The sequence below is a fragment of the Anomalospiza imberbis genome, chromosome 8 (genome assembly GCF_031753505.1).
Source record: "Anomalospiza imberbis isolate Cuckoo-Finch-1a 21T00152 chromosome 8, ASM3175350v1, whole genome shotgun sequence".
NCBI classification, from domain to species: domain Eukaryota; kingdom Metazoa; phylum Chordata; class Aves; order Passeriformes; family Viduidae; genus Anomalospiza; species Anomalospiza imberbis.
Window position 1 is genome coordinate 21,107,295 of NC_089688.1, and position 16,711 is coordinate 21,124,005.

General features: G+C 38.5%; 1 protein-coding gene across 2 annotated transcripts in view; it reads right to left on the bottom strand.

Annotated features, from left to right (window-relative positions):
* The window catches only part of LOC137478144 (adhesion G protein-coupled receptor A3-like), a 255,839-nt gene extending 240,281 nt beyond the window's left edge, over positions 1-15,558 (bottom strand). Inside the window, exon 1 of one of the 2 annotated variants that reach the window (XM_068197751.1) lies at positions 15,249-15,558. In XM_068197751.1, the coding sequence (XP_068053852.1) occupies positions 15,249-15,469 (221 nt within the window). In that variant the 5' untranslated portion in view covers positions 15,470-15,558. Of the gene's footprint in view, positions 1-13,069; positions 13,298-15,248 lie in introns of those variants that run through there. The other variant, XM_068197752.1, reaches the window with a different exon arrangement.
* Positions 15,559-16,711: the final 1,153 nt, after the last annotated feature.

The following is a 16,711-nucleotide window of genomic DNA, read 5'->3' on the forward strand; positions in this document are numbered from 1 at the left end:
ATTGTCTTGGTATTTCTATGTCCATACCCAAAAACACTGAAATCATGGGTTTGGTAGCATTCACATAAGTACATGTGAATACATACTAGAAGGAGATTTTCACCAGGTCATTTATTTTAATGCCCAGGAGAGACAATGTGATCACAAAGCCAAGAACCCTCCCAGTAACAAACATGTCAAAGTACTAACTTGTTGAAGTTTTATAATATTCAGTCTTAATTTAAGAAGGTAAAAAGTTTTCATTACAGCTCCTATGTCTTCCAAAGGTTAATTACTCCAACGTAGATTTTCATTTACATTCTTATTCTGAATTCATTTGGTTTGAGTTCTCAATAACTGTACCTTATTATTTCCCAAATTAAAGTATCTTTGACATCGACATTGTTTTTTTGGTTTTTTTTTCCTGATGATCAGAAAAATGATCAAACTCCTAACCTTCAACAAGTAAAACAGATTTATGAGAACACATTCAAGGATACAGCACAGATTTTGTAGTTCTTAAATCATGCTTGAAACTAAAATCTAACACCTTTTTCTGGTCCTCTTTTTCTCAGTAGCAGCAAACAAAAGTAAAACTCCTTAATTCTGCTTTTTATTCCTCACTTTTGGATCCAAGATGATGTTATCACTGCACTTTTAGTAATATCACACCAGGAACAGATGTTTAACTGATTATGCATCATTATAATTAACTGCTTTTCAGTGACACAATTTTGGAACTGTTTTCTGGAACATGCAAGTGCAAACTACTTTCTTTATTCTGGATGTATGACAACATTCTTGACCATGTAAAAATTAATGCTGATCTATCGAGTCCAGCTCACCAAGTGATCCATGTAACTCTACAGAGCTACCCCAGGCTGTAATCATTTCACCTGACCTGAAAACTTTGTGTGCTCCATCTGGATTGTGCATAAATACAGCAATAAGCCATCAGCAGCAGGTCAGACAGGAATCCTTGTAACTCTGTCCTGTCTCTGACAGTGGTCAAGAGAAGATATGTGAATACAAAAACCACAGTAAGAAGCTCTGCAGCTAACCTACTTGTAATTTCTTAGGAAACTTCAATAATTTGTTGCCTCCTCAGTCCTATAATACGGAAAACAGTGAATAATGTTCCCTATTTACTTTTAACACACTTTAGGGGTTTTCAGGATAAAAGCCCCTCAGCTATTCATCATTCCTCACACACAAGCTTTCTCACAACTCTGCATATTTCTATACCTTTCCTTCTCCTGTTATGCCATTTTGAGATGGAAGAATCAGAGCTGTGTCAGAATCAGTGTCCAAGATGCAGGTGCACCACTGTGGGCTTACACAGTGGGAACAAGATGTTTTATTTTGTCATGCATGTTGACTACTCTGAGCTTTCCTCTTCACAGGGTGTATCCTGCCTCCAGAGCATCACTCCTGAAGCTAGCAAGTGCCTTGTTCACAGCCAATCAAACTGTAAGCAAAGTTAAAATGTTCCAAACACCTCTTTTCATTTAACATTTATCAATGCTGAATTTAATCTGGATTTTACAGGACTCTTCATCCTAATCACTTAAATTTACAGAAAATCACAGAAAAGCAGAGGAGGAAAAGACTTGAACAGTGAATGGAATATTCATAAGTTCAAGACATCAACTAAGATTTTCACCCCCATTCATTTAAACACTAGAAAACTAACCTTAATAAAATATTACTTGTTCAGTGATCTATATGTCTTTTTCTACAGAGTAACTGCTATTAAATACAACACAAAAACAGACCAAAAAATATTACTTTAACGCAACAGTTGCAAGCTCGAAGTGAGCACACAATCCCCTATAACCGCTCAGAGCTGGGGAACCCATCAGGACCCCACAGCATCCTCCACTGCTGCAGGACAGCCTTCCACTCTGACTCACTGCCCACAACAGGACATTTCTCCAGACCTGTGCAAAGACCTCGGCAGAAGAGATCTGCCTCTGATGACTGGGCAGGATGTCCTCTGTGCAGTCTGTAAATGTCCAAACCATGCAGGCAGACTGATGCATGGAGGAAATTATCTAAACCTTAAGCATTTTTCTCTGCTGTAAAAAGCACTCAGTCGATGGGGTGTAAGCATGTGAAATCTGTCCCTAAACACCTCGTCTTTCAGGGTTAATCTGGCAGGCAATGGGCACCCTGAAGTGTCAAAAGTGGCAAAGTCTTTCCTGCTGAAGGCTCAAGGAGAGGACTCTCCTAGTCCTCAGTTACTGGAAGGCGGCTCCCATAGTTTACAAGTTCAAAAACAAACTCCAAACACCCTCTCCCCAAAACAGCACAGCCAAGACAGTCAGCAGTATGGCACAAGATCAGGAAAATGGTGCAAACAAAGTAAAAAATCAAAGGTAAAAGCCCAGAGACAGGGATGAGTCACAGGTTTTGTGGCCACATGTTCAGAGACGATTACCCTCATGCATGCCCCACAGAAATAATGGGGAGAGACTATACCAAGGAGGGAGCATTACAGAGGGACTTCTAGACTGACTAAGAAGTATAATCCTGTATAAAATAAAACTGTCAATGTTTTTACCTTTGTTTCACCCCAGTCAAAAAATTCAGGCTCAAAATCAGAATTTTTCCACTTCCAGTAATTCATTTTCTTCCAGTCTCAGATAAATAGTGCTGCAGCCCATATCCAGTAAATAACAAAATCTACTCAACTTCTTTCAGTATATAATAACTATAGAATACAGTGAAAGACAAAAGTGAAGCAAACAAAAGTGAAGTAACGCAGTGTTATCAATCAGCAGAGTCATGCTGCAGTCTTTCTGAACAAATACAGTGCCAGCCTCAATAACCAAAGAAACTTATTTTTAACAACTGAAAAATTAAATTAAAAAGGACCAATGACCAGCACTCTACACCTTCTGAAGGCATTTACCTCCTTCAAAACCTTTTTTCACTGGCATGCTGTTATTGCAATTTAGCAGGTTTTTTCTTGATCAGACTATCTCCCTCTCCACTTTCTGCAGTGCCAACAACTAAACAAAGCACAAAATACTGGCCTCAACACACAAGGAAAATTGAAGAGGCTCTTAATGTTCAGGAATACAGAAGGAAACAGGAAAATCTATCAATCTGACACAAGAAAACTAGGCCAACCAATGAGAAAGCTGACTTTGAACTTTTATTCATTCTTTTCTTAATCCAAAATTTTTAAAGCAGGAATAGAGCTTCTTTTATTTCTCCTAGAAGACCAACGCATTCTCCCATGGATTGAGTTAAATACAATGATTTTGTTATAAAAAGAAGTTTTATCATTGTTCTCTCTTCACAGTGTTGAAAACAGAAGAAAGCATACTATGAGTAGAACAAACTAACTTTAATTACATTGTGACATTTCATCACCCCCTTACCTTTCAGCTTACTGAGAGTGACAACCAGATAATAAGAGAAAAGCAGAGAGATACAAAGTCCCCTGCTGAAGACCAAACCTGATCCATTCTCCCAGGTTTGAGAACCATGCCAGCTCTGACTGAAACAAACTGGAATTTGGAAATAAACAAAAGCAGGATGGTTCCTTGCCAGCAGGCAATTGAGCTGTGGTACTTCTTGTCATGGGATGCTCCAAATGCAGGGAACTGTCATGGGATCTGCAAGGGGGCTGAATCAGGCTGTGGAAAACCAATCCATGTTGGTCAATCAAATGCACAGGAACTACAAGTCTGAGCTGTGATGTAGACGAGAAGATCCTCATGGAAAATAGCAAAATGTTAATCTACTGTAGGCAACTGATTTTAAAATGTTTAGTCTGGAGACAAGATACTGGGATAATCCACAGCTCTTCAGCCTGGTCTAGGACAGCCACCTGTATTTTTATTAATAGTCCAGACTGGAGAAAATGAAAAGCTGTGTAACCATAAATATTTTTAAAAGTCCATTTATCATATCTTCACTTATTCAAGAACAGTATTATTAATGGACAATTGACACAAAACAGCAAAGCATCAAGTAAAAACAGCCAGGAAACCCAGCTGCCACAGTTCTTCCCACTAAAGCTTCTTCCAAAGCTTTATTACCCATTCCCATTTTAAAAAGGAAACACCAGACAACCAAAAAGGCTAATAGACTAACTAATCATATGGAATGACTTGCTCAACATGTAATTCAGAGCTACTGTTCTGACAGAAACTTTCAGAGAAAAAAACCAAACCAACTTGACTTAAGTGCTATTAAATAAATGATTACTTGAGGGATTTTATTTGTTTAAAACAATCACTCTGCTTCAGCTAAAGAAGTGTTTTGGAAAGCTAGCATTAAAAAATTATTTGCTCTAATCTTTTCCAAACTAAAGCTTGGCGTCTAATCCCTCTTCATTACCAAATAGCTTAGTAACCAAGTATTCCATTTGTAAAGTAGTCACAATAACAACACCAAAATAGTTGACCTGAGTTCTTCAAAACTACAGGAAAAAAAAAAACCTCAAACAGCATTTAATTACACAGCGAGTCTGGCAACAAACTCCCTTAGTCTTATTAAAAATATATGAAAATATATGGAGGATATTTTCATATGAAGCACTTTCATCCAATTAGCAATACTGCGGTATTACTTATTTAAAAAAAGAGATGTTGTCCTAGTCAGCAAGTTACTGTTCAACTGTGTAAAGTTGTTATGAAGGTAATGTCATACATCAATTCACTAACAGACTTGTTATTAAATATAGGCACAAATGAATTAATTAGAATTGTTTTTAAAATAACAGTTTATTAAAACAAATTTATAATGATAATCAATAATCATGAATACTTTACAGCAGTAACTTCATTTACTCTAAATGCAGAAGATTATAATTTATTACATTTATTTAGCTCAGAGTTATTTTTTTGCTTCATCAATCTATATTGCTGACTCTTTATATTGTTATTTATAACTTTTAATTGTGCAGAAAGGAGAGAGAATTATGAATCGTACAACAATAAATAATAAAATGTTTTTTCCCCCCACATTTTAAGTCTTAGGAATTTCCTTTTTCATCCTTGTATTTTAGAAGATAAAGAAAAAGGGAAGAGTTAGAAAATTTACTTTTTCTTTTTCTGCAAATCTCATTATTTTAAACAGAAAAAGAAGTAAAGACATCAGAACCAGAATATCTGCTAGAGCTCCATAAGGACTAGCAAGTATACGAATATGCCAGGTAACTTTTAATTTAACAACAGCTGGCATTAGTTTTGTACACATTAAGACACAAAAATAAATACCAATCATCTACAATTGACATCAAGTCACTTTCTGATGTTCATATCTCTAATGTTGTCCTCTTCTACTCTTCCTCAGGTATACTTGGGGTCCACAAAAAACAGGTCCTCAAACCCTGAAACCTTTGCGTGACCCTACCAGCACTGGTGCTAAAGAAAGGAAAGCAAAGGAAAGTTCGATTCACAGAAAAAGAACCTGTAAAACCACAACTGATGTCTTACTGCTCCCACTGGACAAACTTCATATTCTTGCCAGTCTCCCAACATTAGAAGAAATAACTATTTAACTCTCTTCCACAAGACCCTTACATGATACAGCTCAGGCAAAGAGCAGATTAACTTTCCAAGAGCCTATTGTTTACCAAACATGGAGGGATAAAGAAACAAACCTCAGATATTATTCTCACAGGCAGCAGCAGTTTAACAGCTACCTGGATATCTGGTGTTGTAACTCCCAGAGCTTGACTGGGTTTTCTAAGCACCATGAGATCCAAATTCCTTTAGAAGTTGTAATACCGTACTTTGAAGAGTTACTCGAAGCATAATGTGACCAAATTTTGCTATTCTCCCTTTACCACCTTGCTATAGATGAGATGCTGTGTGACTGCATCAGGGACTCCAGTAAAACAAAACTCTAATGATGAAAATGTTGGTACAACAGAATTCATTAATGCCTTCCCAATAAAAAAGCCTTATACTGATGGCATCAATTACTGAAAGATTAACCCATTGTATTATTCCAGCGGAGAGCAGGTTTCCATTTATGCATTTTGACTCCTTTCCTTTCCTACATCTCCTGTGCAGTATGGATAGAAAAACGTGTCTTTTCCAAAATTAGCACATATTTGTCAGCTGTTACTTCAGCTGACAAATAGCCATATTTCTCAGCCATAGCAGAGAACAGTTCATTACCCTGATCTAATTTAAGATAAAGATTTATAATAATGATGTGAATAATACTACCTGTGACACAGAAGAAATGGATACAGCCCCTTAAGCTTAGATTTGCTTATGTAAACTTTAAGTTTTGTGGCTCAAGAACTGCATGGAGAGTAACAGCAAACATTAAGATTTCATCTTCACTACTGCAATTATTTGTGTTACTCACATTTCACAGCTTTTCATGGGCAGTTGCAGTACTGTTTTAATGTTGCCACAAAGGTGTAGAGAAAACTGGAAATTAGACTTTTCCTTTCTAAACAATATACAGTGATGAGGATGGAAAACAACTTTGATCATTGTGGCTGCTCCCTCTGATCAGAAGTGGCACGTCTGGTGGGTCAATATAGAATCACTGCTTGACACAAACACATTCAGACCTCTCTACTCCACTAGCTGCAGTTTTAATGATAAGATCTAAGGAAGGAGAGTTAGAGATAAAAAGATTTTTCTTGTTTCTAAGTTGTCTAATAGGATCAACTCCATCTGCCTGGCCCCAATTCCAGGCACGGCTGAACTCCAGGACTTAATTCAGATCTCTCTAAGGACCCATGTCTTCGCTTATTTCAGTTCCACTCAGCGAGTTCAGAAGAGAAGGGTAAAATGAGTCAAGGATCAAAGGTGATGAGGGAAGATGTAATAGAGGGTTTTAGAAAAGCAAAAGAAACTGGGAAGTCACGCAAGACTAAAGAAGTGCTGGAGACTGTGAGCTGAAAGCAGAGGCTGCAGCACACAACAGTGAAATTGCAAAGACCGGCACAGAAGGGCAGCACAGCAGAGGACCAAGAGCAGAGCTGATGAGGAAGGAGAGGGTTTTTTTATTTTTTTAGAAATGCACTGGCAGTCTACAATTCATATAATCAGTGAATAAAAACAAGATGCAGATGAGAAGGAAAAACAGGCAGAAGTATCAACAATAATAGGCGTTAAAAAGGAAAGTGCAGAATTGAAAGATTCTGGGAATGCGACAGATGGGACAAAGTAAAGAGGATGGTCCATCAAAGACAAGGAACTAAGCATTTTTCTTAGTAGTGCAAAGTTCCTCAGATAGGATACATGTTAATATATAAAAATTCATGAGTGAGGAGTTCACAAGAGTTAGGAGTGCTGGCAAATTTTATTCCTCAGAATTGATCATACTTTTGTTCTGCTTCTCCCTCTCTCTTAAATGCTTGTAGGTGTCCTTTTGTGCCAGATTGTGCCAGCACATTCCATTAGAGAAATCTTACATGACACTTCAGTATACTTCATGTGAAAATCCTATAAAAACTAATCTGATATTAAAGTTGCTCACCAACAGATTATGATCTCCTTCCACCCCTCCTTTCTCAAAGAAACTGGTACCATGCACATTAATTTCTAATGCAAAAATAAACACAAATGTTGCCAGGGAACTATGAATATACAATAATGTTATGTTCAATTCTTCCATTATATTTTTCTTCACATTTTCCAGGCTTGATTTTGTTATTACTAGTTTTAACCTTATTTTACATTCTATGATGCAGTTCTTTTCTCAAGTCACAGTACCCATAAAACTTTTACCCCCATAATTAATACTTTTGATTATAAAACATGATTTCTCTGGGACAGGCAATCTCACAACATAAAGAGAAAGGTTTTATGAAGAGACATCATATTGATTGCTATTAATTCTTCAATAAACAAGGAGAATCATAAATGTTCATAATTTAGAGACCTTGAGTTACCAGGTTACTTGAAAGCCATAATGATACCTTAATAACATTAAAAATCCATTAAATCTCATTGTGTGTTGTACCAAGCCTACAGCAGAAATGCTGAAAACACAGACCAGTGTCCTTCCAGCTTCATGAGTTTTGATGAACAGCCACTGAGGAAAGGCAAGCTAAAATACAAGTCTAAAATAATTAGCTTATTTATGCACAGCTATCAGCAAATTCAGATTCTATATGATCCAGGAATCAATCTCAGGTTTTTGCAAAGACTTACATGTCTGTGAGCATAACACCCATAAACCCCTGTGTGCTTGTGTTATTGGCAGAACTGTTTATGCATTTGACAAACTGCTGTTCAGATAAGATGATATCCAACTAAGTACAGAAAAGAAACTGTCAACAACTCTGCAAGACTGGAATAGAAATTGCAAAAGCAGAGCTTTCATGACTAACCATAACTTCAGAATAGTCAATAGCCTCAAATCAGTCCCAGGCATGAAAACAGAGTTGGAACTGATTTTAAGAGAAGGGTGAAGAACAGCATGTTGCCACAAGAATCAGAACAAAGCCTAAACTGTGTTCCCTGTATTACGTAATTGCTAAAGTAGAGGAAAAAATGTTAATATTATAGATAATACAGAGGGTTTAGCCAAACTATATTTGACAAGTCTAGAACTAGACAGCAAACTTGTAACTGATAGAAAATAATCACAGTTGACTGGGTAAATACATACCCAACCTTTTCATGGTTTGTATGCTTTTATTGATGTGAGGGTTTGGATATTCCATTAGAAACATGGAAAGGGAGGAAGTTTAGAACTAATAGGCTATTTTTCCACAAAAATCTAAGTTAAATGGTATAAAGAGCAATTCTTGAAAACATGCATCAATATTATTGAGTAGTGAAAACCAAGCTGGCAAAAGCCCTGGCTCTCAGATGTGCATGATCAAAGGGTGTAAGGTGCAGATATACAAATGTGTGTTTCCTATTGGCTGTTAGAGCAGAAGTTCTGCCTTGGTAAAGGTACTCTGCCCTTTAACTTCCAGATTTATGCCAGCTTTGTATTATAAAACCAAGGCAAAATACATCAATAAGGAAAGTAGGGATGGATAAGATGGAACTTAGGGCTGAGTCCAATAGTGGCAAAATTTGTGATGACAGAGGGTCTCAAATAGGGAGAAACTTCTCACAAAAACATAGTTCTTCTTTGGATATTTCTGCCCAGAAAATTTCTGGGTCTGTTTTAACAGCAAAGTAATAAATGGGCTTCTAGCATCCCAGGGTTAATGTGATTCTTTTGTTATAAAGCATCTATAATTCAAATATTTGTGATTTTAAAACACTGAGGATGAGAAAAAGGACAGCATATGTAAAATTATAAACTTTTGGAATTTCATTTTAATAGCTCTGTTTGGACCCCTTCTTTCTGGACCTTCCCACTTTCACCTCTCTCCTAACCACTTCACCACTCCCTACTCTTCACCTCTTCTCATATTTTATTATACTGCCAGAATATTTAGAAGGGGACAAGGAAAAAAATATACTTTGAGAAATGTTCCAGAATGCCTTAAAACAAAAACTAAAAAAAAACCTAAAAATGAAAACTTAAAAAAAAAGGCATCACATTTTCAAATCTTTAAGTGCAATCCATTTTAAGGGATGACAGTACTTTGGTCCCAGGGGCCAGCAACTCATGCAGTTTCATATAAAGGCAGATTCCATATACACAAATCACCTTTGCCCTGGCACCAACTCACTGCAAGAGATGCAAATACATACACTTCAGAAACTAATTTCTGTTGCATATATCTTTAGATCAATAAAATTAAATAGATTTTATGAATATTAGGCAAACAGACCCAAAAAAAAAAGATAAGAGAGTCAACAAGATATACTAAATCTTTTCCTGTTTAAGGCAAACAAGGACAGCAGCCAGACAACTGACAAATTATACCGTATCATAAAACCTCAGCTTCATTTAGAACTTCTCAATAGGTATCAGATCGTATACTTACAAGATAAAACTCCCTTCCCACGTGCATCGCTCTCCCCCTGGCTATCCTCACCAGTTTATTTTTACCTCTGGAATTAAACCAAGTGAAAGATCACAATACTGCAAATTTCCTAGTATGCAACAAAAATAGGACTTGATTTCTACATTAAATTACCAAATTAATGAACTGTTTGATACTGTGAAATAATTTTATCTGTTTTCAGATATTCTTATCCCATTCTCTCACACAAACTGTTTTCCTCAAAAAAAGTTACACTCGAGGACGTAAAAGCACCAGGATGATATATGGCACTGTTTTAACTCATGGCCTTTAAAGTTTAATAATAACAGAGAAAGAAACTTCAGGATGACTCCTATACCTTTAAAAAGTTATGATATATGGTAACTACTAAAGTAGCATTTATTGTATTTTGAACATTATTTGCTATAAGAGTTCTATTTTCCATAGTGGATTTTTTTTCACACTCCTCTTAGGTGTGTGATGCCAAATGCATCAGTTTCATCCAAAAAAGTCATCATTTGGAAGTGGTCACACTACTAGTACTTTCCAGGTGCAAGTATATCCTTGTCAGAAAAAACAAAAAGAAAATAAAATAGGATATGGCCACTATAGATGAATATATAAAATGTTATTCTCACTGAAGATTAGACTAATATTTTAGTAATATTTGAACACTTTTCATCACTAGAACCTTTATCTTCTCCATACTTTGCTCTCCCCAACCATCTGTCCCAGACGTTCCAAGTCTTTGGTGTATTTTTTGTAGGCTTCCCTGTTAGGAGTTTCTTCCACACACTTTTTCTTTCTTTTTCTTTATTTAAGAGTTTCAGAGAAAGCATGTATAAATATGTATATACATATAAATAATGGAGCAGGAAACCTGTTTCTTTTTCTTTTTTTCCTGCCACTTTGAGTGAACTCAGTAAGCTAACCAAGGTGAAAACATTTGCAAAAACCTTTATAACAAGAATCACCCTACCTTCTTTAATAATGCTCTTATTTACAAATTAGCAATGCTATGTTGTCTCAAATCAATAAAGAACAATATGTGAGTTTCAAGACATGGAAATAAAACTACTGAATAATAATTTTTGTTCAGTCTTTCTTCAATTCTTTGTTTGCTTTGGCTAGCTTAAACGCTGAACTCTTTGGGACATAACATTTTTGTGATCTATTTTTAAAACAAGATGCTTATGTCAAATAAACCATATTGATGTACCCTAAACTGAATATAGGTGTGTAAAAGACCAGACTAGACATGAAAAAACCACAGTAATATAACTCTGAAAAAATTCCAGTGGACGTGACATAAATGAATGTGACATAAGAGTAATTTTGGGACAGAGAAAAGTGAGGCAATGCTGTTTTCAGAATACTATTTAATGTTTGTGAGCTTTGAAGATGAACACACTTCATACATGCTATGGATTACCATTGGAGTCATGTAGCCTAACTCTGAAATTGAGAATCTGAGGAATTTGAGACAACCTCCAATTCAAAGTCAGAAGAAATGCTTAGACATAAAAAGTATGAAGAATCTTATATGATATACAATTGATATAAGCCATACACTACCATATATTTTGTTCATTTCTTCAATTTTTCTTCATTTCTATTATGATGGTTTAAAATTACACCTTTCAATAGGTGTATCTGTGGGTAAAATTTGTAGAAATATCAACCATTGGTATACATCTTAGACTTTCTGTTGAATTGAGAGAGGGAAAAAAAATGATGCTACTATCATTTATAACTTCAAAGTATATTCTGCTCAGTGATACCAAGTGATACATATTGAACTGAGAACTTCCAAGATTAAAAGCATGAAGTTCTTACCACCACTTGACATGAAAGAGAAAACTATGTAAGTAACCTACCAATATACTGTCCAGTAGAGAATCCAATCTCCTAATTCCCAAAATTTCAAACTGCAGAAGTTTCACATTGTAAAAAGCAGCAAAACAACTTCTCCACATAGCTCAAATTTCAGCAACTCAAGTCAAAATTTTACAACTAATTTTTCTGTCAACATGGAAGACATGGAAGATTGCAAATAGTCTCATTCCCTAGAGTTACATTTTAACAACCCAATCACGCTGATTTAAAAAAAGAAAAAGTAAAATATTGGTTTCATACAAGAATTCCCAAGTATTCAACCACAGAGTCTAAAATGAGAAAACTACATTATCCTGAAGTGATATGACTCCTCCTTGTTGGGTCTACACTTCAATGCCTACTGTGAGTGAAATGGTGAGAGTAGATCCCATAAATTAGTGATTCAACAGCTGTATTCTTCATGGAAAAAAAAAAAAAGGTAATTCCCTTTCTCCATCTTGTCCCAAAATACAAAGCAAGAGATGCATGCTGTAAATCCATAAGGACTATAATTGCTTTTAACAAGATACATGCAAATATTTTGTGAAGCTACAGCTAAGTTTTTATTTTTGATCCACATCAAGCTCATGAATCCTGCTTCCAAAACAGTAAAATACTAAATAAAGACAGTGAAACAGAGTCCAGAACAAGGGGTTTTTTTGTTTAGTTTGGGTTTTAATATAAAATAAAGAGGAGAGAATAGGAGCTTCATCAGCTTATATTTTGATTTTATTTCTAGTATGATTGTTTATCATCAGGAGAATTCAGACAGTACTGAATAGCTCTAGTGTTCATATGATTTCAAAGAAACTCTGCAGACTTCCTCACCTCATAAGCTGAAAATAATTGGTCCAAACAGGTCAAGAATAAGCATTTCTCTAGTGACTTCACACTAGTTTGTATTCACTGTGTGTGATTGTGTCAGAAGTATTCCTAGTAGCAATAGTTCTGTACATATATACCATAGAGCCTAAGCTATCAAACTCGGACAAGACCCACAGTCACTTAGGTGAAAGAACCTAAGCCACCAAACTCAAGCTTCAATTAAGCTACTAAATCATAACTTCTAAATTTGCTGATAAGTACCCTTACTGAGCACGTAAATGAGATGTTCCATATCTGAATGGCTTAAGAGATAAAGCAGAGGTAATTCTCTTCCAACTCCACAGAGCAGTTACCAGAGTTTGGCTTTGATCTTGCCTTCCAAATGATCATAGCACTAGGCAAACAGCATCCCTATATAATGAATCATCTGCCCCAAACCCCCCAAAATGGTTATTAAATTGTTTCATTACAGTATTACTGCATCTGAATGTATATTCTTTTATTCACCTCTGTATTTCTTAATTGTTAAAGCAATCCAAAAAGTTATGTTCCATATGTTAAAGCTCTCTTTCTCTCTGTGGGCCCATAAAACTGAATGGAAGCAGGCAGCATCTACCAGAATATTATCTTTTGCCTCCATCTCCTATTCAGCTACAAAAACAAATGTAAGAGCATTAATACTTGAGCTCATTATCATTATTTTCTACAGCTGGCCAAATCCCACAGGTGTAACTTAATTCATAAAAAACAGTTTCATCTGGAAAATCTTTGACATATTCAATCAAATTTTCACCTGTATGTTCCAGCTACTGAAAACTACTAATACAGATTTTATTTTTTTTCCTTTTTACCTTCAATATTTAGCCTTAAATTTACTTCTGGAAAAGAAAAAAAAAATCCTTCTCAAAAATGAGATGAGACTGTAAGAGGAAAAGGGACACATTTATGTGATACATAGTACTATACTTGTCCATATGAAATAGAAAAAAAACCCAAAAACTGTATCTTTTATATCAACTAGGGCCAACTAATCAGCTCTCAGGTCAACAGGTATTTGTGATTAAGTTTAAAAAAACTAGCACAGTACTTTTCTTATGAGTTTTGAGCAAGTGTTACCTGAAATGAATGTGTTTAGGGTGATAGGATCAAGTTTGCTACTGGTGCCTTAAATCACATGTATAAGCAAGCAAATCCTCCCACCTACCACTTCAAACACATCACCTCCCCGTTCATCTTTTCTCACTTCTGTTTCCAATTCAATTTCTTTTCACTGCAGTGAATACATACTTCTGTTGATCTGCTGGTCAGCTGGATTCATTGACTGGTACTTACCCCAGCAAAAGTTTCTTAAAAACCTAAACAAGACTGTGAATCAATGTTTAAGAGGAAAAACCTTTGCAGACATGCTGAGTGTGAGAGTTTCTACAGCTCTTCAACCAAGAGGAAAAAATAGTTTCTGCCTCCCCAAGACGTCGACATTATATAATTCTGATGAGTGCCACCTCTAACTTCATAGCCAGTTATACAAACTATAGAAGTAGCAGTGAATTTATCACTGAGGTTAAAACTTACATTGGTAAGTAATGCAATATTGTAAACCAGCCTATTAAAATTTAGGAGGAAGTGCAATTATTGTCTCTTGTATAGAAGCAGAAGTTTCCTAAATAAATAATCAGCATACAGATAATCAGCATCAAGTCACTCAACAGTTATAGCTGAAAGTGAACTGGAGCATACACAGCACATCTGTACATTTACAAGCACAAGCTCCCCAGATGTTATGAATTACTATCTGTACCAGTTGCCTCCTGAAAGTGTTGACTTAAAGAAAATGCACTGAACAGTGGAGATGTTCATGGCAGGAATTGTCAACACAACTAAATTCAACAGTAAAAGATCTGTTGATATGTGTATGATCCAAAGGGTAAATGTCACAGAGCTATTACTGCTTGGGTGCATTACAGGGACATTACTTTCAGCTGTACTTGAGCATACAATCATAGAAAGTTCTACTGCCTTAATTTTAAGATACTATTTATTCAATTTTAGCTATGTGCAACAGGCAACACAGTATCATAACCTAATTCCTTGTTTACAAAAAAAACAAAGACCGAACACCGAACGCCAAGTCATTTTAAATTACCAGACAGCTTTGAACGGGAGTTTCATACCGTTGTACAGAAACTCATCTTAAAAAAGGAGACGTCAAATTCTAAACTTTATTTAGAGCAGACGAGTGAGAAAGGGAAAGCCATTAATGACACAGCACTCCAGGAGGCAGTTCAGCATTACCGATACCATTCATTTATTGCCCGGACCGTGTGAGCCCGTCCCGTTGCTGGCGGAGAGGTACACCAGAGAGCTCCATCACTTCTGCTCCCACTGACATTTCCCAAACCGCCGCCCGCAGCAGCGTGCAATTTACACCGGGGAAAGCCCAGCTCCCCCACTCGGACCCAAACGCCAGCAGGAGTTTCCCAACTGAACACGAAAAAAAAAAAAAAAACCTAAATAAAAAACCACCCCCAAACTCTCACAGACTTTTTAAAAGCAGGCTCAGGGCTGCAGCGGGCACGGAGCGGTTCTGCGGGCTCCGGAGCGGCGGGCGCGGGGTCCCCTCGAGCCCCTCTCCCCCGGGGCGCCCCCGCCCGCGCCAGGTGCGCGCCGCCCCGCGGGCCGTACTCACAGGGACACGGTGCGGTTGGGCAGCACGGCGGGCTGCAAAGTTTCCACCAAGTCTCCGCCGGTGCAGACCACTTTGATGCGGAGGGCCGGGCGGCCGGGCCCCTTGGCGCGCTCGGCGGCGCAGAGGCAGCGGTCCACGATGAGGTCGGGGCAGTTCCTGCTGCCCCCGCACAGCCCCAGCGCGGCGGCCAGCAGGCAGAGGCGGGGGCACAGCCCGCGCATGCTGAGCCAGCGAGCGGGAGCCGCCGGCTGCCGCGCCGCGCATGGCACGCGCCCGTCCGCGCCGCTCCGCGGGCCCCTCCACGCCTCCTGCGCCCACCCCGCCCCGCCTCTCTCGCTGCGGCCGGCTCCGCTCCGAGGGACCCCCCCTTCCTCCTCCTCCTCCTCCTTTCTCCGAGGAGCCGCCGCTCCTTTCCTGCCGCAGCCCGTGCAGCCGCGGCGCTGGGCGGACCCCGCGGCGCTCAGCGGGCCCCCCCTCCCGCCGCCGCCGCTCACCGGGCGCGCCCCGCCCGGGTCCGGCAGCCGCAGCCCCGGAGCGCCCGGAGCGCCGCTACCTGCGCTCGGTGCCCCGCGGCGCCGCCAGCCCCCGGCGGGGCTCCGCGCTCGGGGGGAAACCGGACAGATGCGCCAAGGACGCGCCGCAGACCGAAGAGGCGCGGCCAGCCCGGGCACAGGGCAGGAAATCGGGAGCTGGGAAAATTGTGTGGGTCGGGCATCTAGTTTTGAAAACAGCCACCTTTGCTACCGCTCTTGAGAAGCACGTGTGCCAAGTGCTGGTTCGCACCTACGGCTCTGGGAAAGGAGCTTCAGGACTTGGGCAAGGGTCAGTGTAGACCAAGAGACAGGATGGTCCAGCCACTGCCATCAGGAAGGGTCCACGCAGTTAGCTGACTTCAGACACCTCAGATAATGCTGTGAACATGACCTAAAGCAGAGGTTTGATCAGTAGTCAAAGACAATTCATCATCCAGGTCAACGAGCATGTTTCTTTTGTACTTGTATTTCTCTGTCATTTAAGGCACTCAGTGGCTTTGGAGCGCTCTCAGTAGTATTTTGTGATCTGACTAGTAACTTCTAGGGTCGATTTTCAGCACTAACTGCAAGCTACCCTGTTGGGGTTTTTTTGCTGGAGGTGAACAAAAAAAAATCCACATTGTAACAGCAACTTCCATTTTTAATGGCCCATTACTAAAAGAGTAGGTTCCTTGCCTTCACTTACTGGATGGAGACTCACAAGGCACATCTTCATTGCAGGATCTAGGCCAAAGTTAGTAATAGTCTGCCATAGCTATAAAGCTATTTTAAGAAATGACTTGGGTTTTATAAAATAATATTTTATTATAGGCCCTTAGGGAAGATTTGTCTTGCACATTTACAGTGCCTGTTATCACTGTGTTCTAATACCTAATTGGAGCCTTAAGGCACTATAGTATTAATAAGTGATAGAAGGGGTAGTGCCCTTGT